The 27,167-nt window shown below is 32.7% G+C and overlaps 1 protein-coding gene across 1 annotated transcript; it reads left to right on the forward strand.

Annotated features, from left to right (window-relative positions):
* Positions 1-22,004, forward strand: LOC139482588 (toll-like receptor 6). Its single transcript, XM_071266501.1, has 2 exons — positions 1-744; positions 19,563-22,004. Exons 1-2 carry the CDS (start codon positions 1-3, stop codon positions 22,002-22,004), a joined length of 3,186 nt encoding a protein of 1,061 aa, XP_071122602.1.
* Positions 22,005-27,167: the final 5,163 nt, after the last annotated feature.

The raw sequence follows: 27,167 nt of genomic DNA on the forward strand, positions 1-27,167 counted from the left end.
ATGTCTGAAAATATCCTTAATCTATCTAAAGTGTATTCAGCAGAACTATTTCATCCAATTAAAAACTTAACGAAATTGGATATCAGAAGAAATATGCCTCAACCAATAGATTTTGTTACGGATTATGATTATCCCGATCAAGCATTCGGTATTTTGATGGAGTTGTCTTTCTTAGCTATCGATATGATGCCTTTGCCACACTTTGGAAGTAGATTCGGTCACATGACCACTCTTAAAGAATTACACTTTGAATCATGTTATTTAATACGTTTGTCAAATAAAACCTTTCAAAGTTTTCCATCCTCTGTAGAACAGCTGACTATCAGAAATTGTCGGTTACACTTTGTTGTCACAGAATATAACGCATTGCTGCCGTTTCCAAATCTTCACGTGATAGATTTTTCTGGAACGTTCATGCATTTGAAGTATGCATTGCAGCTGTTACACCCATACCGTAATGCCAATATATCGACAATAAACTTTGGTCATGTAAGTGATTTAAGTATTGATAGCAAAGTTCTCCCGTATGTTCTGACAATAACATCAGACATAGTGAAGTACCTGAAAACAATATGCGTAGAAAATCTAGATTTATCAGAAAATGGAATTGTAGATAACGAGCCTGGATCTTTGTTCTCCTTTGATCACCCTGAATGTTTACAACATCTATCTTTTAAAGGAAACAGGTTTTTGCTTCTAACTGAGAAAAATCGGAATGATCTTAATCTGTTTTTCCATGGAACGGTTAGATTGAAATCATTGGACTATTCATATAATACTGTCAACTATGTTATACAAAATGCAGTTACTTCCTATTCTGAATATAATTGCTCATTTCACAGTTGCGTGGCTTTACCGACGTCACTCGAGAAAATAGATATCAGTTACACAATAGCAAATAGTGGCCCCAAAATATTTTTAGTAGTTCCTAAAAACAACAGTTTTACATACCTAGATGCATCTTATACAAAAGTAACTACGTTCATACTTTTTCGTGAATTTCGACTGGAAACGTTTAGCTGTACTGGTGGAGGTTATGAATATAGTTATAATCTAATGAAATATTTTCCTAATAACACCCTGAAAACGATTGTATGGAAAAACGGCAACATAGGTGGCGGAATACGACTACACGGAAATCGCTTATTTATATCACTAGTAACCCGAATTTAACTTGATCGGACAAAAACGTGTTAACGCTATTTAAATGAGATTGATCGTTATTTGATAAAGATTGACAAAAATTAAAAATTATATTTAATTCATTTCAATTCATATCAATTCATTTTAACGCCAGTCAAATAGATTTCTCTGCAGTCGATCAATTGAAATCAATTTAGTGGTTAGTTGCGTCAAACTAATAGGCCACGCCCCTGTTAAGCTATTTCAAACATGCATTAATTCGTTTTAAACATGGATGAGACCCGGGCTTTTTACAGTTAAATCACTCAAGCAAAACGACCTCGATGTATCTATCGTTTGGGCAGAATCAATTTGCGCAAATTGCAGTTTTTTGTTTCAAACTTTAAATGCGTACAGTCTTAGTAAAGTCGCATGTTTCACAATTTAATCAAGCGAATGAATAATAGGGCGCCCGAATAATACACGTGACATGTTCATATATAAGGAATTAAAATAAAAACATTAAAATATATATGCACACGCGGTTTAAAAATGCAAAACTTGTGAATCTGTTGAAAATAAAATAGTTAGATATATAACATGATTTTGATTTGCTCAAATGCACTAGATCTTTATCGCATATATACATGCGTTTCAAAAATTGCCAAGTTCTATGAAAACTCGTGGCATGTAAGTTACGTGTGGTCCTTTGCAACTATTTACAAAACTTTATGTATTCCTGTATATTTACCGTTTCTCTTTTTTCTGTTTTACTATAATAATTCTTTATTCCGTAAGAAAATATACAGCTCATAGGATCAAATACATACACAAATTATACAGTTTACTATATTGTACTCGTATGTAAATGTAGACACGGAAAACTACACAGAAATTATTTATTGTGTACATAATTTAAATCGATGTATTTCATATTTTCGGTATTGACTGTAAAAAGTGCTTGAGTGCAGTATGAGCGAAATACAGAATTAACTCTACCTTTTTTATATTTCTTTATTTGAGAGGTAAGCTGCTGGCCAAGTTTCACTTATTCTGTCGCAAATCATTTACTTCAATAACCAATCAATTGTATTCTGAAAGAAGTTGATTTGTTCTCTTTACGAATACATGAAATATTTCTCACTGAACGTTATGTTTGCAATCGATGATCAAATACAAATCTACAGTATTTATATGAAAGAGACTTAATAATATATTTTTTTTATTATTATTCTACATATATTTGAAGGATCGAAATAATCAGTTCTACAAATGGATGTTATTTAAAGACTTGAAATTTTACAATTATCAAGTGCATCCATGAAATTTTTATCGACGCACCAACCTTTTCCCTTTCATCGTGCATAGCTCATTTTCCGATTCACTTAAGGTTTCTAACGATCTTCTTACTTGTTCATTGCATTCTAAAATTAAAATCCTACACAAATTGCAAAAAATTTTATTCTCCGGCTAGACTGCGTAAAAGATAAATATTGCTTTGTTTGTGTATACACAATGTTTTGAAGGCCGATATCCAGTTTGGCTAAAAAAGAATAAATTTGCGCCACAAGTTAATTACGCGAATTCTTTTTTTTTAATTTTTTTATCACTTTTATTATAAAAACTGCAACATTCATTTGCGCCAATTAAACACTCATTTAATTGTGCAAATATTATAGACTTGTTTTCAAATGTTTCTTCTTAGAGCACTGAGGAGGTCCTTTTCGGTATTTACATGTAGGTTCAGAATTCGCAAACTGAAAGGGCCTCCTTAGTGCACTTAGACTGACAAAAAAGTGCACTAGGGACCTGGTGGAAAGATAGAATTGACACAAAAAACATGGCATACGGAAGGAGAAGTACATAATTTCGAATTTTAGTAATTATAAAGTTATTTAACAGTTGAAGTAAGTATTATAATGTTACATGTACGTGTAAATATGTTAATAGTTTGGGCAATAGTTTCGAGGTAAATATGACACAATTAATAAAATTGAGAATGGAAATGGGGAATGTGTCAAGTTCCATTTATTGGCGCAATTAACATTATAAAACAGAAGAGATGAGCGCTATTCAAACGTTTACAATATGACAAATTACACCTAACCGTTTTCACAAATCAGTAATTTTTTCGTCCGGGGATATACACCTGCCAGTAATCTACCTTCAGTAACTTTACAATACCCAGCCGTGTCATTTCCGTATATTGTACATGTAGATATCACGTGTTATACATGTATATACACCAGAAATACCCATTCAAGTGATTTTTAATTTCAGAAGAGCTCCATATCGGGTACATCATGTACATAAACATAAAATTACAATAATATGAAGAAAAACAAATGTTGTTTTAGTAAATGCACCTAGGTATGTATTTGTACACTTATGTTAATTCGTTATTTCATGTATCTTTTTTTTGCTTCAATTACTTTTTTGTATCTTATTGACTTATTCGTAAATCGAAAAAAAATCGACAAATCTGAAATGAATCGTAAGCATGGCATTGAACATGTTGAATGATTTCTCTAACTCAAAACTAGTTATACATGTACATGTAGATGCCTCTGAAATTATATTTTTCTCGTTGGGTTGCTTGTCCATTAATTGACGTTTACGCTATATTCTTATGTTCGGTATTTGTGAAAACCGCTCATCTATCAATTTTACAAGAAATATAATACTTGTAAGTCATGAACATTGAAGTTTAACTTGCTATCCTTTTTTCGTATACGCACAAACATAAAATAAAATGAAACACCTTAAGCTGGGGTCACACATTCACGATTTTTACTACCGTCCTCGACAGGACCATTCCCGATTAAAATTTATCAAAAGTCTGATCAAGATCCTGTGAATCGTGGATGGAAATTCAAACTTAAATCAAAATTTGTAAAAAAAAATAATTTGATCGCGACAACAATCAGATAGTGTTCAGGAAGCGACGATATTCAACCGTTTCTAAGCGAATTAGTACCGACAATCCCGTTCTGAATCGGCTTCTAACCCGATTTGTATTTTTCGCCAGGTAAAATTCGACCGAGTATGTCACGACTTCGTCCCGACTCTACCGAACGTAATCCGACAGAGATCAGACAGTGACCAGACAGTGAACCGACGCTGACGGAAGATATCCGTTAGAAAACTCTCGGCATATTCGGGATGATCAGGTACTGACGGAACGTAATCCTATCACGGTCCTCTCTATCGCATTGCAAACGGCTTTGTCTGGTCTCAGGCGTATTGTATTCTGTAATTATCGGGACTCTGACGTGGGTATCATTGATTAATTTCGTATTAATAACGGGACTGTTTCGGAACGGTTTCGGCAAAAAACGGTTCGCAATCGACAAGATCTGGATGCAATCTGGACTCAATCGGCAGAAAAACAAATATGAAAAATTACTCCAGATCATTCCCGTTCCACAAGACACCGTCCAGAATACACAAGACATTGTTCGGAATTCGATCCGATACAGCAGAATCTGTCACGACATAGCCACGATTGTAATCCGACTAGACAAAATCGGCTGAGTTGTCCCGAATGTTACGGGACGCACCTAACTGTCGGGGTGCTTTGCCGAACTATTCGGACCCTTCCGACCCGTAAGAATCTGTTACGAACTAACACGACTGTGTTCAGACAATGATAGGACATTCCAGATAATTGAGGATACTAATCCGACTTTTTCACTTTTCGTGTCGTATTGCTGTCTGATCTCAAACGGGAGCAATAATCGGCAATGTGTGAACCCCGCATTAAAGCGGTTTAAATTATGCAGTGCATTTTGAAAATATAGTTTTAAAAAACCGGTTATTTTTGTTTCATACTTATTCTATCCCTTTTTTTAAAAATTAGGACACGTGTCACTGGTTAATATAGAATACAATTAACGGTACGAATTTTCTTGTACCAGATGCGCATTTCGAAAATACATGTCTCTTCAGTGATTAGAATTTGAGCTGTTTTATAAGTATATATGATGGTGCCTCGTTTTAAGGGATTGGAATTCTTTAAAATAAATTTATCTATTCATCCATAATTATTTTTTTGTTAAAATACACTATAATTTCACTTTTTTTTAAATGACAACCTGTAATTACCGGAAGATTTGCAGATATTGACCCCCGTGCGTTTGGATTAGCATTAAAATGTTCCTGTATTTTTATAAGAAGTACGTTATAACACAATTTGCACTTGTACACGTATATATATGCATCTATAAGTCCAAGCATGTGCATACAATAATGCATGTATGTATACGCATGAGTTTCTCGCTACATTGAAGACCCGTAATATAGGCCGTCCTCTTTTGTCTGCTCTATAGTCGGGTTTTTGTCTCTTTTACACATTCCCCATTTCCATTCTTAATTTTGTAATATACGACGGTATATTGGGGAGCGTCTAAACACCACCTAGGCCGCTTTGGTGCACTAAGCTCAAGAAAGTGCACTAAGCCTATGATGGGATGGTGCTATGAATGTAAAAAAGATACCATCGGACGCTGTTTTTCATGAAGATAATGTATCTGATTTTTTAGTCATTAGAAATTGTAGTTAAGCCGTAATTTTGATTTTTTCTGTCATCAAAGGTTTTGTCCGACGACACGTGCCAGTAATTAACAAGGTAATAAAAACACTGATCCATGCAGAAATAAAGAAACATAACAAATACACGGCTTCCACCTTTTTGTTTGCCGTGTTATATAATTGTTTGTTTTTGTAGGATTTAAAACAAAACTTTGTATTTCTTTCTTTTTTGTGTGTATTTTTTTTATAGGTTAATTATTTTGACTTTATGATACTTTTTTTGGGGTTTTTAGTCAAACTTCATTGTAATTCGAAGTTGATGATTTTTGTAAAACGATTGTTTTAGGTGGTGTTTGTTTCGTTGTATTTGTATAATTGTAAGAAAGATTGGTTTGTCCTATAATAGAATACGGAGCAAGTATATGGGGTCAAAAAACATATTCCTGTATTAACTCTATACATAATAGGGCTTGTAGATTTTTTTTCTCGGAGTACGAAAATATGCACCAAATGCTGCAGTTACGAGAGACTTAGGAATACCACCTATTTTTGATATAAACAGTGGAAAAGTATTATTCGTTTGTGGTGTAGATTGACTAACATGAGCTCAAATCGGTTAAATGCAAAAGTTCACAAGTGGGCTGATAGTGTGAGTATTAAGCATAAGTGTGTTAAAAACTGGATTTTATTAGAAAAAAAACCTTCTAGCTAAATTCAAGTCATTTATCGTGTCCTGAAAATATGGACACTAACTTTGTAATTTTTTTTATGTCAAAATTGTTCCTGTAACAAATACCATGTACATGTACATATATGAGGCTATGAAAGTAAATAAATGGAGTTTACAGAAATAAAGATGATAATGGGATAAGCACTTTTAATTACAGAATAAAGAGATGAAAATATAAAGAATAGATTAAATGATTCATTGTTGCTTAACGACCAGTTACAAATATTACATTCTACCCCTCCATGTTTTTGTCCATCGATGAGTTAAGCCTATTTAAACTGATTCTTATAGTTCGTTTTAATGTTGTACATGTACTTTTATACTACTGACCGAGACTAGGGAGAGGATAGGGAGCCCGCTAACATGTTTAACCAGCCACATCATTTATGTATGTGCCTGTCCCAAGTCATGAGCCTGCAATTCAGTAGTTGTCGTTTGTTTATGTGTTACATATTTATTTTTCGTTCATTTTTTTTTGTTATATAAATAAGGCGGTTAGTTTTCTTGTTTGAATTGTTTTACATTGTCATATCGGGGCCTTTTATAGTTGACCATGCGGATTTGGCATTGCTCATTGTTGAAGGCCGTACGGTGACCTATATTTGTTAGTGTCTCTGTCATTTTGGTCTCTTGTGGACTGTTGTCTAATTGGAAATCATACCACACCACATCTTCTTTTTCATATTCCTGTGCTTTTAAAATGCCCATTATAGACATACAAATGTATCATGCTACATTAAGCTTAACATTTTAATTTAACAATTTATATATTTATTCAATAACGACAATGTTGCTGCAATAGGTGCCAAAAACATCAACAATATTTTATTGAAAAGAAACGGCATTTTATTTCACTTGTTCTTAAAGAAAAAGATGTTTAATTTCATTTAGTATACGGACACTGTAAATTTTCAATTTAAATGAGTAAAAATTTGTTTATATTTATATATTGTGTCTTATACGTCTCTCATTTATCTTTAAAAGATTGATGCATACAACACACATGTTTAAATGTTTTGTTCAGTTCTGTGATTCTCATTTTATGTTTGTATGTGGTGAGACTTTGAAATAATAATAATGATAAAATATTGAATCTAAAAATATTCAGAAACTATACACTTTTCTTAAATTTATACTTGAGTCAGAAAATTAAAACCAGCAGTGTCAAAAATAATTTTTTAAGCTGACAAATATTTTACACTCAGCGGCATTCAATATCATTGACATACTATATAGCACTAATCGCATTATACATGTACATATATTTTGGAAATCTTATCAGTAATCTCTCTATTGAAGATGTTGAAATCTATGTATTATAATTATACGCTTATTAGGCAAATTCATATTCTACAAAGATATTTTCAATCATTTTAGTTTTGATAAATACCATTACAAATAACATATTTGTCTCAGTCTCCTGTGTGAGGATATTCGATTGATATAAAACAATAAACAATTTAAGGTCGTCAGGTAAATGTGGATTACGGATTAAGATGTTAGATGTCAAACTTGAATTAACAAACTGAGGTGAATTTAACCCGAATATGTAGTTTCTCTTCAACAGTGTTTTAATTCCAAGTTCCTTATTTTCATTTAAACTAAATCAATTATATAGAATGATAGAAAGATTCGGAACTAAAGATAGTCACAATTAAAAATATGTATTTTGAAAAAAAGACAAAAACCGCCAGATCATATCTGATTTAAATCCAGGGTCCGTATATGCATCTTCTGACATCAGACTCAGACTTCTCTTGAACTGAATCTTAATGTGCGTTTTGTTATGCATTCACGTTTCTACTTTGGCTAGAGGTATAGGGGGGGGGGGGGGTTGAGATCTCATAAACATGTTTAACCCCGCCGCATTTTTGCGCCAGTTATTTTAATTTAGGTTTCTTGTGTACAATTTGGAAATTAGTATGGCGTTTATTATCACTGGATTATATATATACATATATATAGTATATATTTGTTTAGGGACCAGCTGAAGGACGCCTCCGGGTGCGGGAATTTCTCGCTACATTGAAGACCTGTTGGTGACCTTCTGCTCAATGTTGGTTTTTTTTCTTTGGTCGGGTTGTTATCTCTTTGACACATTCCCCATGTCCATTCTCTATATTACAATGGTACGTAAATTCAGATTTTATCCGAAAAGACGGATTTTTCTACATGTTCTACAAAAAATTTGTACAACTATTGAATATTGTAAATGTTTAATGCATAAATGTCCATATCTAGATCGAACTTGCTTTGCTTCGTCGAAAGTACGAATATAGAAAAATCACAGATTTATATTACAACTAAAAGGTCCTAGAACAGTTGCAGAAATCATCAGAATTTGTTCATTGTTCGTTATTTGTACATGTATAACTATAATGCGAACCCGAAGTTGTGAAATAGCAACTAAGCGTGAATTCTTTGGAAAAGCGACGGTTCTATGAAAACCTATTGTCAATTTCAAGTTCTGTTTCGACATCATTATAATATATGTCACTGGACGTTAAAATTTAATCCTTTATTTCGTCTTCGTCTTCGTCAAATAGTGCTGTTGGTTTCTGCCGAAAAAAATCTTTCAAAAAGTTGTAACCTTTGTAACTTTTTCAGATAATTTGACCACATAACAAGAAATTATACAATAAACATTGGTCACGCACGATAGATTCTGATGTAAGACACGTACCGTTACAATACCCAGTTTACACGCATCAGCGCACACAGGTTTGTCGAATAGGCCAGTTGATTGGAGGAAAGTTACCAAAAACCACGCCTACCTTTAACTATTATCCAATCAAACGCCTTTGACATAAACATAAATAATGCATGGGTAATATTACAGAGATTTTGAAAAAAGTTGAGACTCTAAATTCTAACTTAAAAGTATAGATTAATGCTCGTAATGCATTTTCGCAATTAATATTAAATTTTAAACATACTTCGGCTGTTGTTTGCTCTATGGTCGGGCGGTTGTCGCTTTGACATATTCACCATTTCCTTTCTCAATTTTATTTCACCTATCTAGTGAGGAAAAAATACAAATTTAAAACAATTGCAAATTACAACTATTTTAAATTATAATGCACAGCAAGGACGTATATTAGTTATCCGTCCGTCTGCACTGTTTGTGATAAATGGGTGTCAAAATGTATTAAACAAAAACCTAAAAACCAGTTTCAAGAAGAATTCTTTGCTTTTATTGCAGAATCGCATAAAACATAATGTTGTCGTATTTTCAAAAAGAATCATCAATTTGAAAACTACTTTTCCTTTTTACCTTTCTTAATTCATATATTACCATGATTACGCAGATATAGATGTGGTAGTTGCCGATTGAGTCTAGAAGGTGTCAGGATTTACACAGAGAAGAGAGAATATGCCGTCTCTGTGACTCAAACAACATTGATGACGAGTACCATTACATTATGAATTGTAAAACATTTAAACTATAGAAAAAGAAGGAAATGTTTAAGGAACTACTGTTAGTCAAACCCTTATATCTTTAAAGCTGTTCAACAGTTAAACTCATCAAATATTGTAATATTAGAAAAACTATGTAAAAGTTATAAATGTGAAAGTCAGTCCTCCAAGTTTATTTAATTGTATCGTTTACACATGCATGTAATAATTTTACCTTATAGTTATGTTTATGTATGTTATTGATAACTAGCAATTAAAGTTTTATGAGAAATAAAGTATTCGTATTCCTTTAAACCATAAATTACAGTACACGAAGACAGCCTACGGGTAAAGTACAAGTGAATATATCACAAAGATCATCCGTACGCGTCCCTGTAAATGCAAAACTCTGGATTTTCTATGATAATTACCCGAGAGGTTATAAAAGATCTAGAAAAGACATCAAAAGGTGTTTGCCAAAAATGAATTGAAATAAAAGATTTTTGTGTAGACGAGTTACAACATTGCATAAGCATGATTAGAAAATTTGAACAAAAAATGTAAGTGCACATCTTTCTAGTGGCGAAAAACACGCATATCGAGTTACGTAGACGAAAAAGAATAAGTACATTCATAATGATTATGATGTAAATTCACGAAATTATAAGGTTATAATTAGAAAACAATCTAAAACACGATTCGTCATTCCCCATGTTTATAGATTAAAACAGAATTATAATTTTAATTCTTGAATTAAATTCTGAAATTCAAAAGGACTGTTTCTGATACTTGACAGTTCAGCGAACACTATTACATGAAATGCACGATGATTTTGACCGAAAACAAAGGTGAAAGATTCAAATTGTAAAATCAGCCGCTGAACGGTAGAATTTCTATCAATCATTCAACGATAAAAAAAAAAAGACTATTGAGTGTAAAAGTATGATAGAAATACTTTTAATTTATTGAAATGCCTGTTAAATTTTTCCAGTCATTGGTTACTAGTGATTGTCAATCCATATCGATATTTCATAGCACTTTTACAAATTCTGAAAAAAATAAAATAAAAATATAATATTCCCATGGGAAAATATTTCTTCCCATGAGAAGAAATTGTCCCGCACAGTGTTTAACTCCCAAAAAAAGGGAGTCTAACCAGCAAAGAAATGCTTTATCATCTGTAGATTGATTTTTATATATGAAACGATGTGTATTGATTTTACTTGGTTCAATGTTCAGTGGCAAGTATTTTATGTATGCGCAGGTCCTGAGACAAAAAATCCAATTACTCATTCACTTATGGTCTTCAAAAATAACGATTGCGGGATGACGGACAGGAAGACTTCAAACGTAACAGTGTGAACTAGCTGTCAGAAACTTAAGTACTCTCAGATCCTTTCTTGCTATTGTCGTTTTGTTCTTCTGGTAAACAAGTGATTCTTTCATTGTTGAAGACTCTCTAGCGACTATAAAGATGAACAGGAATAAAACGCTGACCATTGATAATTTGTATTTTTGTTAAGCTCTGACTTTGTGTTCGATAAGGTCCCGTGGACTTTTACTCCATATTCCTTTATTTTCTATAAATGCGTCTGTCTTGACAGTAAGTTGACACGACTTAATACAAGTTAAACCCTTAAATGTAAGACACCAGATGAAAATACTCAAAAAGGAGAGCCAGTTTGGTATTCTGTAAGGTTAGAGTTCAATTCTTCATGAAGAAACGACTAAATGTTTTCTGTATTCAGCATAGAATCATATCTTCTAAACTATATTTTTTCGCACAATGTCTGGATATTGGTGGACATGCATCATTGCGAAACCAGACATTTACAAATGAAAATTAATACTTATACTATAGCCATTTAGTAGGAAAGTAAATGCACAAAAGACAAGTAAATCAGAAACATGCATGGATCACGCAAAATTATGCAAGGGCGACACCGGAGTAATGGGAGTTTGCTTCTTGCAAGACATTCGCCGTGAAAACAATTTGATATGAAGACAAGCCTTTGTTTCAACTTTGTTTTAAAATTTCAAACATGAGGCTGTTACGGCCCAGGTCAATGTTCTTAAGCAACACATATTTTCCTTTCATTTTGCTGTTAGCTTTTTTATATAAATTTTTACATATTATAGACTATTATGATTCTTTTTTTTTCAATTTCAGTTAAACACTATATCTGATTTGCTTTTAAATATATTTTTACATGTTTAAATGTCTTTTTCTTTTTCTTCATCTTTTTGAAACCCTGGTTTTGTATTACCACTGACCAGTTCAGTAAAGAAACAGCTGACTCATGTTTGCATAAATGTGTTTTTAACCAATCTAACATGCTATTTCCTTATTTTTTATTCCGTGTCTATAGATAGTCTTCATCGGGGAGGCAAGATTTATTTTGTCTGTTGGTTGCTTGGCTAGCGTAAGCTAATCGATTTACCTCACATTTTGAAGTTGGATGGAGATTGTTTTTAAATAAATGCCATACCTTTGTACTTTGGTTTCCTGTCGGATTTTTCTCTATTTTAAATTGGAAAGTTTAAACATTAGTTTTGCATAATTATTATTTTTGACTTGCAAATGAACGATTAATAAATCTATTCCCATGTGTGCTAGCGAAATGTCTTTAGTGTAATCTCGGAGTGTAATTTTTATTTCAACTTTACGTTTGCATCAGGACGACCTAAAACACGAAAACTTTCTTTTTTTTAAGAATGACATTCGTTACTTCAAACAAAGATCGCTTTTATCTTCTTTTTTTTTGCAGTAAAAGACCGGTTTCTTTAAAAAAAAAATCTTTCATACAATCGACTGAACGAAGTATAAGCTTCGGGAAGGTCAAGGATTATAACATATATTCGTAATTCTGAAAAATTCAATGGTCGAATTGAAGCTTAATACCTACAAAAAAATCTCAATGAGCGAGAAGACTTTCATTTTAGTAATCTCTGGTGTATTTATGATGGCTTGGTTTGAAGCGAGAACAGACGAACTATGCTTACTAGTGCTGCATAAAAAAACATGAGGATATGGTTTGTCCTTTATTACAAATTTGACTCCAATAAGGATAATTTTTGTCTCATAGAAAAATCGGTATTTTTTACCGATAATTTATTTTTCGATTTTTATCGGATATAATAGTTATTTTGAAAAATACAAACCGGATAATTATTTATAGAAGTTTCGTATGCTTCATAAATCAAGCTCCGGCAACTTTTGACTTGTTCTAATATAAATAGTAATGATTTTCATCGGAGAAAAAGATAGATATTTTTGTCGTGATTGGAAGAATCGTAAAAGTGTTATTTTTCTAAATTCTGTTTTGTTTAATCGGACATCGTAGAGTTTTACTTTGATTTCTTTTTGCCGAACTGGACTTCATATTGTGTATTGATTTGAAACATGAACGCGGACCTCGATGAGAGCACCTGGATTGAAAGTTTGCAAACGTTCCGACCAATGAAATTCATTTTAATATGTAACGAGAGCACCTAGATGGAATATTTTATCTATACTACAATCAGTTTTAACTTAGAAATTTTCGCTCAAATATATAGGAAATAAAATTATATGAAAGCAACAATGCAGAATGTTTCTTTTCCATTTTTTGTTTTTTTTAACAATATTTATGTTCATTTCAATTTGGTAAGTAGACTTATATTAAATGCCCAAAACGTAAAGGTATGTTTTCTTTTAAAACATTAAAAAACGTAAGAGTATGCCGACAAATAGCCTGTCAAGGTCGTTAAACTTAAATCAACTTACCCATCTTTATCGCAGACTAAAATTTATCTCATATATACAGAATACATGTTCATTTATTACAAGTACGTCAGGGTGCATGCTAGCACAATAATCTTTTTACAGAATCGTAAGAACAATATTTTTGTTTGATATTTGTTTCTCTTCCACAATTAACGCCCGATTTGGCAAGTGACCGGTATTACAATTTAACACAGTTTTAAAAGTTCAGTGGGCTGCTACTTCATTTAGAATTTTGAGCATGCCTTTCTGTTTATCATATTCAACGTCAACATTATCTTCGTCAATTTTATTATTCAACAATATCTTGTTTTTCATTACAAGCTTTTCCAAATATCAATATACAGCAAGAGAATGACTATATGTTGCTTCCCGGAAATATAAGACACATCAATTTAAATTATGTACACAATAAATAATTTCTGTGTAGTTTTCCGTGTCTAAATTTGATTTACGAGTACAATATAGTAAACAGAAAAAAAAAGAGAAACGGTTAATATACAGGAATACATAAAGTTTCGTTACTATATAGTTGCAAAGGATCACACGTTACTTACGATAGATACATCGAGGTCGTTTTGCTTGAGTGATTTACCTGTAAAAAGCCCGGGTCTCATCCATGTTTAAAACGAATTAATGCATGTTTGAAATAGCTTAACAGGGACGTGGCCTATTAGTTTGACGCAACTAACCACTAAATTGATTTCAATTGATCGACTGCAGAGAAATCTATTTGACTGGCGTTAAAATGAATTGATATGAATTGAAATGAATTAAATATAATTTTTAATTTTTGTCAATCTTTATCAAATAACGATCAATCTCATTTAAATAGCGTTAACACGTTTTTGTCCGATCAAGTTAAATTCGGGTTACTAGTGTATATTTATCATCTATCGAATCAATGGATATATCTGAAAATGATATTTGGTATTTTCCGGTTGGCATATTCAAGCCAATGCCCAACTTGACATATCTTTCTTTAAGACGGAATTTACTTCAGTCTATTCCGCTACAACTCAGCGATCAAACCAAGATAAAGATGCTTGATATTAGTAACAATCTTCTAACAAGTGTTAGTTCAACCATCAGAGGCTGGGCAGATAAAATACAATACTTGCATGGAATGACGTTCATTCTCACTGATAATGCATTTGAATGCACTTGTGACAATATAGACTTTATAAGATGGATTCAGACTACAAAGGTTAATCTCGACAGCCGATCGTATAAATGTAAATTGTCCAACGGAACAGTTATTGATACACTTATTGCATACAACAACTTATATGAATTGTTTGCGGACTGTAAGAATAAAATGTTGTTAACTTTGGCATCAACATTGTTATCGACCTGTGTCGCATTCTTATTACTACTTGTAGCCTATAGTAGAAGATGGAAAATCATATTCTCTATCTATCGAGTTATTCGCCGTGTTGTTGAACGTAAAGTCCGGAAATACTACCAATACGACGTGTATATATCATATGAAGGGGATATTGTCATTTGGATAAAAGATGTATTAATACCAAAACTTGAGAATGAGTGGGGGCTGACGATGTGTATTAAAGATCGAGATTTTTTAGTTGGAACGAGTCTGGCGGATACAGAGGTAGAGAGCATCCAAAACAGCAGGTCCATTATATTTCTCATCACGCCCGAATTCTTATCGTCACGTGACTGCTTGTTTGAACTCGATAGAGCAAAATATGAGAAAAGAAATCTAGAGCATATCATTGTAATTACGAAAGATATTACAATAACTGATATTCCAATCGAGTTTTCCTACATTTGGAATTATGCTTATCTCGTTCAATGGCCAGAGGATCAAGACGATTTAAATGATATTTGGAGAAAGCTGAGGATGCTGCTCATGGATGGCTTCGTTGTTACAAATTGAACAGCTTACAGAGAGATTATGTAAACCTTCCAAACGGTGTTTAACTTTTGTATAAACTTGTTTTAGATTACTGCTCTGGTGTTTTAGGATACCATTTCTATAATTTTTATGGAACAAACCTTCAATACCTTATTAATAAAATTGAGAATGGAACCCACTTTAGCCTTGAACAATGATTTCGGAACCGACTCTTTCTTAATGACCACGAGAGGTTAATGAACACACTTTGAGTTCTAATCAACTGGATGAGGTGGACCCAACTAATTGAAATTTTAGAAAATTTATGAAACTGAACAGTAAACATACAAGAGGCAATCGTCCTGCGATTATGACACACAAATGCTAAATGACATAAAGGTCCAATGGCCGAGTGTACATATTAAATAGCTTTGTACATATTTGTATGATTTATGTAATGATACATATAGCAGGTCCAAAAGGCTCAATAATTATAAATGGACTGTTTAGGGTTCTTAATAGTGATTTTATTAACACTGACTGCATATGATTTAACCCTACAATATATATAACAATAATAAATACACATTACATAAACAACGTATAACAACATAAAACAGACTTATAGATAATGAGGAATAAGTCAAATATATTCTAATGCTATTACTTCTCTTATATTAAAATGAAATACACAAATAACGTCTCATAATCAAGTGCTCTAAAGTATTATAAATAAGCATAAGCACTAGCAATCTCAATGTATGTGTTCCGACAAGTACATATAAACACTATAACACTATACAGTTATAAAATGGACAAGACAATCACAAACTAAAACATGTAACACATTCCTTACCATATACGTTGTATATGGGTCATGCGTGGAACCATCTACTTGATTTCTATCATAACCAATTCAATATCATAATCTGTAGAAATGAATAATGAATTCCAACAGAAGTATAAATTTGTATATAATATCCAATAACAAATATTGTCAAAATGTCACCAAGGCAAATAAAACATGTAAGTAACAATACTGTCACTAGAAAATTAAATGGAACAACGGAATCAATAGAGAATACCTAAACAACTCACAAGTGACCAATAGAATGACCAGTACTTTCCCTCCAACACTGAATGAGGTCCAGGACAAGAAAATGACCGAGGACCAATAAAGGAAAGTGTGAAACTGAATACTAAAGAGTGAACATCATAGCTGTATCAAATATAATAAGCAAAATAACATATATGACTAAACCTATATTAACTAATACTCTGGCACCTACACAAATCACTGTAATATATAATTAGTAACTTACTAGTTAGATAATGCGCATGACAAATAGAAATCCATTGAAATACAATGGTATCATGACACGACATATAAATATATATTACATTTCAATGTTGTATTTCTGTTGTGTCGTAGTTCTCCTCTTACATTTTATGCGCTTCTGTGTTTGTGTCAATCGATTTATGAATTTTGAACAGCGGTATGCTACTGTTGCCTTTATTTACAAATCTGACAGATATTGTTCAACATCTTACATCTAATGAGAACGTTAGTTCTACAGGTTATACAGTAGTAGCTTATTCTAAAGTCACTTTCTCTTCAGATTGGTTAGTAGTGTTTGTAAAGAGCAGGATCATGTCTCCCTGTATCGCTATTCAGTTTCATTTTCTGAAGTATTCATTGTGCTAGTGAGTGTTTTTTTCGTAAAAAGAGCCTCGAACTAATGTTTCTTAACACAATGAATATTTATCTTAAATTGCCTGATATAGATTTCGAGATTTGCCCTCACGATTTAAGTAGAAATTCGCATTCTATAGACCCAAAAGTAAATCACAGCGGCAGCAACTTAGTAAAAGTATTGAAGCAAAAACCAATAGAAAGTTGTAAATTTAGGGGATGCCAATTAAGTGGCATTGACAGCAACCCAGTTTTAATACTGAAAACCTGGCTACTTAACAGGTGATAGTACGAAGGACTGACGGTTTACGAGTTTGATCATCGAGTAGATGGTAGAAGTGGAGTCTTGACTACTAGACTGATGATGTTCTAAGAGACTGTCTGTACAAAAGCAGCGGCAGTGACCCATTGTTAGTATTGAATGAATAACTACTAATAAATATCTCTACGGACAGTCAGTCCACAAGCAGCGTCATCCATCCACCGTTAGAACTGTATAAATTACTACTAGACAACAAAATCTTGTGGCATTGTCAGTCCTCTTGCAGCGGTCGCGACCAACTTTTAGGACTGTATGAATTACTACTATTAAAATATCTTAAGGTTTTGTCACTCCTGAAGCAGCAGCTGCACACTACTGTTAGTACTGTATAAATAAATACTAGAAAGATATATTAAGGGACTGTTAGTCCACAAGTAGCGACAGGGATTAAATTAGAGGAAACTAAGCACTATAGTATCGTTTTTAATTGATCTAATTTGAATGATATGAAATTGACACAGTGGAAAGGTATTGGCTCGTTGTTATTTATCTAACTAGGGTTAACCCTATTTATAACACCATGTCTGAATAATGTCAAGATATCTGTATTCAGCTGTGAATATAACCAATATTCCCGACACCTAATCCAAAAGTACTGTTGTCTGAATATTTTGAAATAGAACAATGATTAAAGCATGTTGGAAGATCGTTTTATCATTGTATTTACCAATGTACGACTGATACGATTTCATTGAGGTGTACCATGTAAGGCATGTTATGTTAGTAAATATTATTTTTCACAAAATTCCATCGTAATCTGTTATTGATAATTTTTTTCCAGATAATTTTTAACTTTAGATTTTAAAAATATAATCTATTTGCTTGTTGGTCACTTGAGTTTTTCCCATTTTTTAAATTTATAATTATTATTCAATTCTTCCTAGGCGGAGAAGCAAATTCTTATATATAGCAAAAGAAGAACACCAAGTGATCTATAACTTTATATGAAAACTAGAGGCTCTTAAGAGCCTGTGTCGCTCACCTTGGTCTATGTGCATACATGTATTAAACAAAGGACACAGATGGATTCATGACAAAATTGTGTTTTGATGATGGTGATGTGTTTGTAGATCTTACTTTACTGAACATTCTTGCTACATACAATTTTCTCTATCTATAATAAACTTGGACCTTTAGATACACAGAAGAAAAATAATTTACAAACATTTATAAAATTAATGAATATTGTTAAAAATTGACTATAAAGGGCAATAACTCTTTGAGGGGGGTAACTGACCATTTAGGTCATGTTGAATTATTTGTAGATCTTACTTTGCTGAGCATTATAGCTGTTGACAGTTTATCTCTATCTATACTGATATTCAAGATAATAACTAAAAACAGCAAAATTTCTTTAAAACTTACCAATTGTGGGGCAGCAACCCAACAACCCATTGTCCAATTCATCTGAAAATTTCAGAGCAGATAAATATTGACTAGATAAACAATTCAACCCCTTTCAGATTAAAGTATGGTATTGTATTGCCGAGTTTTGTTTTCTCTTTATGATATATCGTGATCATAAATGTTTGAGCCAACCTTGATTGATTGTGTTAAAGTGACCATTAAAGTATTGTACTGTATTGCCGATTTTAGTTTTCTCTTTCTATATATCGTGATGATGAATGTTTGAGCCTTGATTGATTGTGTTATAGTGACCATTAAAGAATGGTACTGCATTGCCGATTTTTGTTTTCTCTTTCTATATATCGTGATGATGAATGTTTGAGCCTTGATTGATTGTGTTATAGTGACCATTAAAGAATGGTACTGCATTGCCGATTTTTGTTTTCTCTTTCTATATATCGTGATCATGAATGTTTGAGCCTTGATTGATTGTGTTATAGTGACCATTAAAGTATGGTATTGTATTGCCGATTTTAGATTTCTCTTTCTATATATCGTGATCATGAATGTTTGAACAAACCTTGATTGATTGTTTTATTGATACTTGTGTTTTTATTGAAACTTGAAAATAATATTGAAACTACTTGAAGCTTATCTTTGTCTAATAAAGTGCAATACACAGTACGAATAAGTTAATGGACATATAGCATTTTCAGAACGGATTTTATTTATATCAAAAGAATGAGGGGTATAATTTATTCAGTATTTTCTATTATCATTTACTGTAATGATTTTGTGCAGGCATCAGACTGTGATATCAAATATGATTTTAAGGAGAAGGAGGAAGTAAAAATAGCAGATTGTAAAAACAAAGGACTGACTTTTATACCTCAGGATTTACCGGGAGATATAGAAGTTTTAGATATGAGCTTTAATCGGTTGCAAATTATTGGGAACAATTCTTTCGTTAATTATAGAGATCTAAAAGAACTTTACCTGAGTCGCAACCAACTACGTTATTTATCTAGCAAATCATTTCAAGGATTACATAAACTTACAATACTTGACATGTCTGGAAATATCCTTAATCTATCTAAAGTGTATTCAGCAGAACTATTTCACCCAATTAAAAACCTAACTAAGTTGGATATAAGAAGAAATATGCCTCAACCGATAGACTTTGTTGCGGATTATAATTATCCAGATCATGCATTCGGTATTATGACGGAGTTGTCTTTCTTAGCTATCAATATGATGCCTTTGCCACACTTTGGAAGTGGATTCGGTCACATGACCACTCTTAAAGAATTACACTTTGAATCATGTTATTTAGTTCGCTTGTTGAATGAAACTTTTCAGAGATTTTCATCGTCTGTGGAACAGCTGACTCTCAGAAATTGTCGGTTACACTTTGTTGTCACAGAATATAACGCATTGCTGCCGTTTCCAAATCTCCATGTGATAGATTTTTCTGGAACGTTTATGCATCTGAAGCATGCATTGCAGTTATTACACCCATACCGTAATGCCAATATATCGACAATAAACTTTGGTCATGTGAGTGACGTTAGTATTGACAGCAAAGATCTCACGTATGTTCTGACAATTACACTTGACATAATGAAGAACCTGAAAACTATTTGTGTAGAAAATTTAGATTTATCACAGAATGGTATAGTAGATTATGAGCCTGGATCTTTGTTCTCCTTTGATCATCCTGAATGTTTACAACATATTTCTTTTAAAGAAAACAGGTTTATGCTTGCAAGCGCGAAAAATCTAAATGAGATAAAACATTTCTTTTATAGAACTGTTAGATTAAAATCGTTCGACTATTCATATAATACTGTCAACTATTTTAAACATAATTCAGTTTCTTCAAATTCAGATGTAAATTGTTCATTTCACAGTTGTGTGATATTACCAAAGTCACTTGAAAAAATAGATCTCAGTTACACTGTAGCAAATACCTTCCCTGAAATAATTCTAATAGTACCTAAAAATAACAGTCTTACATATCTAGATGTATCGTATTCAAGATTAAATGTTGCAATAATCATTCTTCAAATTCGATTGGAAACATTTATAGCTGATGGTGTACACTATCTATTTGCATGGAATCAATTACAACGTTCTTCTTATAACACCATAAAAACAATTATATGGAAAAACGCCGAACTGGATAATGCATTTAGACTATTCGGTAATCGGTTTTTCAAAAGTACTAGATCTGTCGAGTCAATAGATATATCTGGAAATGGCATTTGGTATATCCCAGACGACCTATTTAAGCCAATGCCAAACTTGACAAATCTGTCTTTAAGTAAAAATTCACTTCAGTCTATTACGGTACAACTGAGTGATCATGATAAAGTACAAACGCTAGACGTTAGGAAAAATCGATTAACAAGTATAAGTTCAGCTATCAGAGACTGGGCAGATAAGATGCAGGACCTACATGGAATGACTTTACATCTCACTGATAATGCATTTGAGTGCAATTGTGACAATATAGACTTTATAAGGTGGATTCAAACTACAAAGGTTAATCTGGACAGCCGATCATATAAATGTAAATTATCCAACGGAACAGTTATCGATACACTTATTGCGTACAACTCTTTATATGACTTATTTGCGGACTGTAAGAATACTATGTGGTTAACTTTTGCATCAACATTATTATCGACATTCATAACGATCTCAATGCTACTTGTAGCCTATAGCAAGAGATGGAAAATCATCTTCTCTATCTATGGAGTAATTCGCCGTGTTGTTGAGCGTAAAGTCAGGAAGTGCTACCAATATGACGTGTATATATCATATGAAGGAGATATTGTCATTTGGATTAAAAATGTATTAATACCAAAACTTGAGACCGAGTGGGGACTGACGATGTGTATAAAAGATAGAGATTTTTTAAGTGGACCGAGCCAAGCGGATAATGAGGCAGAAAGCATTCAAAACAGCAGGTCTATTATATTTCTCATCACGCCTGAATTCATATCGTCACCTGATTGTAAGTTTGAACTTGACCGGGCAAAATATGAGAGAATTACAAAAAATCTGGAGCGTATTATTATCATTACAAAAGATGTAGCAATTACTGATATTCCTGTAGAGTTTTCGTACATTTGGAATTATGCATTTATTATACAATGGCCGAACAATCTAGAGGACTTGAATGATACTTGGAGGAAACTAAGGATGTTTCTTACAGATGGCTTAATTACTGAAAAATAAACAAATTGATAGAAATTATTAAGACATAGTTTACGTACATACCATTAAAGTTCACTGAAACACATAATGATGCTGAAGTTTTGCACTTGCTACTTTGATATTGTTTCAGAATTGTATTATCATTCTTTGGAATTTAGTGATAAGTAATACCACTAACATATTGAACTCCGAGGAAAATTCAAAACTGAAAGTTCCTAATCAAACGGCAAAATTAAAAGCTCAAACACATCAAACGAATGGATAACAACTGTACATTTCTGACTTGGTACAGGCATCTTCAATGGTAGATTGAACTGGGTTTTATAGCTAGCGAAGCCTTTAACTTGTTTGACAGTCGCATCAAATTCCATTATATTGACAACAATGCGTGATGTATCACCAAAGTTTGGTCTGTATCAATTTTTTGTAATAATACTCTAGTATCAGCCCAAATCCTTTCCTAAATCATATCATGTAATGTTGTCATTGTAATGTTATGATTAACATTGCAAGTAAATCGGGAGGTTTGGTATGCCACAAAGCCAGGTTCAACCCATCATTTATTTTCTTAAAATGCCCTGTACCAAGTCAGGAAAATGGCCATTGTTATATTATAGTTCGTTTCTGTCTTTGTTACATTTTATTGTTGTGTTTCTGTTGTGTTGTAGTTCTCTTATATTTGATACGTTTCCCTCAGTTTTAGTTTGTTAACCGAATTTGTGTTTTCTCTATCGATTTTTGAATTTGGAACAGCGGTATACTACTGTTGCCTTTAAATAAAATAAATATATTTCATATATGTATACATAAACATGATAAAGTTTCATTTTTTTTAATATAAATAATTCATCTCAAGCAATTTTTGTTGTTGATTGAATAACCCATGCAAAATAACAATTTATATATTATTAAAGTTCAGGGAAACTCATCCAATCTAAAGAATATAATTAAGTTATAATCCATGTATACATAAAAATCACCGATACTGCTTTCCATACTATATTGAGATTATATGATGATGGTTTAACCCGAATAATCCAGTCGTTATATTACGATCACTACGATCACTCCTCGAGAAAAGTAGTGGATAGAGAGCGCTGAAATAATTACGTTAATGATGCATATGGTTAAGCAGTGTAATAAATATTACTGATACTGCTTTCCATACTGTCATACCACATCTTCTTTTTTTATATATTGAGATTATATGGTGATGGTTAAGCAGTGTAATAACTATCAGGAAGTAGAAAAACAAATATTGTCACTCCGCACGTATAAATCATTATGTCACTGCGAACGTATAAATCATTGAACATGTGGGTTTTATCTTGCAGACAGTTTAGCCTAGGTGTTTAATCGGAACAATCATTTAATAACCTGTTTTGTAATGAGATTTATCTTAATGTCAGTGAATCAAACTTTATTAATTAAGACTTATAACAAAAAATTCTGAAAAATCAACTAGAACAGGGAATACAGAGGCAACAACTGTTACAATCACTTTGATTATGCATAATATGATAAAAATAATATTAAATGTAGAAACTAAGATGGACGTAATAAAGTATATATCAAAATGAGGAAAATGCCATAAGTTTTAAAATCAGAAATATGTTTGCATCGATTTCATTGAAAGTCATTGCTCAGTATAATAAGTTCAGTAAACTCTGCTGAAATATCAAAATATATGACAATTATTCTGTATGGCTTAAAATTTTGTAAAATTATTTTTTAATCAAAGGTAATATTTACCTCACATATTAATTGTCCGGATTTGGCTTTGATTGTTTGATCTTATTTGTTTTTGTCAGCTCTTCTACGTCCGTATTAACATTTAAGGTTTTCTAACAACAGTCACAGTAACGTATACAACACTTACACATCTTACTTGACCTGATTTAACAGCGGTAAATGTAAATAAACTCATCATAGATATTAGGATTAAATTTGTTATTACGCCAGACGCGCGTTTCGTCTACAAAAGACTCATCAGTGACGCTCGAATTTGAAAAAGTTAAAAAGGTCAAATAAAGTTTAAAAAAAGGTTGAAGAGCATTGAGGACCTAAAAGGATTTACCAAATACAGCTAAGGTAATCTATTCCTGAGGTAGTATTAGTATTTCAAAAATTCAAAAGTTTTGTAAACAGTTAATTTATATAAATATGACCATATCAATGATAATTCATAACGTAAACAACACTGACACAGCTAACTTGATATTTGTAACCATATTCAACACTGACACATCTTACTGGACAGTTGTTACGGCGGTTCTGGTAACGCATACAACACTTTCACTGTTAACTTGACAGATGAAATGACACATCTTACATGGCAGTTGTAACGGCAGTAATAGTATCGCATACAACACTTTCACAGCTAACTTGTCATTTGTAACGGCGGTTAAAATAACGCATACAACACTGACAATGTTTTATTTGACATTTGAAATAGCGATTGTTGTAGCACATACAACACTTACACTGCTTTACTTGACATTAAATAGTTATGCATACATCATTGACACATCTTACTTGACATCTGTAAGATCGGTTGCAGTAACGAATGCATTACTGACAACTAACTTGACATTTGAAACAGCGATTGCAGTAACGTATATAACACTGACACATCTTACATGACAGTTGTAACGGCGGTAACAGTATCGCATTCAACACTTACACAGCTAACTTGTCATTTGTAACGGCGGTTACAGTAGCGCATTCAACATTAACACATCTTACGTGACATTATTGTAATGAATGAGTTAAACGAACATAATTTTTATCAATTTAAAAACTAAGCATGCTAAATAATGCATGGAATTCAAACGTTGTTTTAAAAATGTATATTTTATAAATTAGGTATAAAAGAGGGACGAAAGATACCAAAGGGACAGTCAAACTCATAAATCGAAAATAAACTGACAACGCCATGGCTAAAAATGAAAAAGACAAACAGACAAACAATAGTACACATGACACAACATATAAGATAATACATTTTATACCATTGGATCGAGAACTAATGGATCTTAATTTCAGAGATTTATTATACCAAAATGCCTTACTTGACAAATATCTACTAGGATCAGGCACAATTTCAAAAATGGCTTGACCATATGAATACCTTTACCATATAGGTATTTCATCATTTATCAACTTCAAGTCAGATTTTGAACGCATTAAGCATATGCTTAAATTCAATTAATTTCACCTTGATTCTGCGCCATACAATGCAGTATGACAAATTTGACCAAACTTATCTAAAATCATCTTTAGGTTGAAAAAATGTGACCTGATTTCCGTTATAGCACATTCCCAATGACCATCAAACAAAAAGGATTTTAGTAAATCAATCACAAACTGTCCTGCATGATTATCCACATGCGTTGTTATCGAATCCCAGCAGTATAGATGAATGTAGAAATTATCCATAGTAGTCGTCTTACACTCTTTTTTGTTTGTTTTCAAGGGCTCTTATAGTTTTTCAGCATAGTTTGAGGTATCCATTAATTAAACTTGCTTGGCCAGCCAATCCATTTCACATACACCTTTCCTCTTCTCTTACGTAATACTTTTTCTATACGATAAACGGTATCATCAGTTATGGTCACTTTGCTGAGTTCTCCACTTTGAAATGTCCCCTGAATAACAAAACCTTTCGTATCTTTCAGAACGAAATAGGGGAGTCCTTGTCTTTTTCCTCTGCCAGCAACTATAAAATACTCCATCGTCAAACGCTCGTCATACTCACGGTCAAACACGTAACGTAATTTTGAAATTCTGACTGTTTCACCCAGACGAAAGGCATACCGAGGTGTTGTTTTCTTTTTCTTTCTTTGAGTTTTTAGATTGCATTTTCCATAACCTAATTTCATACTTTTGATTCACATTTTTTGGAGCTATCTTTATTGATCGATGAACCGTAGCATTATAACTTTGTGTCACTGATGCCAAAACATCAATTCATCGATGCATGGTCTATAATTCTTTCCTGGAGTAGTTTTGCCACCTCCCGGTTTTTATATTTAACTCCTTTGTCAGAGCTAATTTAGTTGGCTTTCTACCCTCTCTAAAAATTGATTCTCATGTATCTCGCATCTCCACTCCTTTGGCGGATCTGAGAACCTTTGTCCATATGAATTGAGAGAAGATATCAATCGCTAGTACGAAGTAGGCATATCCATCATTGTCTTTAGTGTACGTTGTTAACACAGCAGTGTCAACATCCCATCGGTAGTCGATATATGGTGAGATTACTTGAGCACGAGGAAATGTTCTATTCACTTGGCGATGAAGGCCAAACGTCTATTGAGTTACCAACCATTTTCTAATTTTCGTTTTTCCTAGTACATACTTTCATTCTTTCCGCACTGCTTTATATAGTTCATTCACACCTGACAAAGATCCTGGGTGTTGGGGGTTGTAATATATCTTCTCCGAATAATCTTTATATTTCATCGTTATTATGTTCTTGCTTGAAACTCCCTCTTAATAATCTTTCTCACAAAACCATGAAATCATCTCGTGTTTCCATGTATCAAGCTCTTTATTATCCATATAACATCACAATCGGGTGTTATCATTTCGAATGCACAACAGAATAGACAAAAAACTCGCAACGTTTATTTTATTTCCAACAACAAACGTCAATATGTTCTATCTATATCCATCGCTTAACATGAATTAGCCTCTCTTAAACGTTCAATTTCCCTAATCACTGAATATACTGTTTCAAAGTCCTGTTCATTGTAAATTATATCATCAATATCCCTGATAAACGACATAGATAATGAATACCTTGTCGACGAAGCATGATTGCAGGAAAAGTTCGTGTTCATAGCTAAATTCCCGAGGTAAATGAAGTGGATTAATGGGTCCGTCTATTTTATGAAAAGCCGATGCAGTGAACGTTCTCCAATTTTTTTCTCGTTACCTAATTTCTGTAACACTCGCACATATTTTCGGAGTCTACGGCGTCCTTATCATAAAGAAGAACTTTTCCCATTACAGTTTATTTTTCCATTACTGAATAACAAACAGTTACCGCTAATTTTCCTATGCTGCCATACAAGCGCCGAAAAAGATCGGGGATTGAAGTGAATGTTTACTAGTTTTAGATCCAGATCCCGCAGATTGATAGAACAATTCAACTCGCCTTGTACCACCACGTTAGTTAGT

This window comes from Mytilus edulis, chromosome 7 (assembly GCF_963676685.1).
Source record: "Mytilus edulis chromosome 7, xbMytEdul2.2, whole genome shotgun sequence".
NCBI lineage: Eukaryota > Metazoa > Mollusca > Bivalvia > Mytilida > Mytilidae > Mytilus > Mytilus edulis.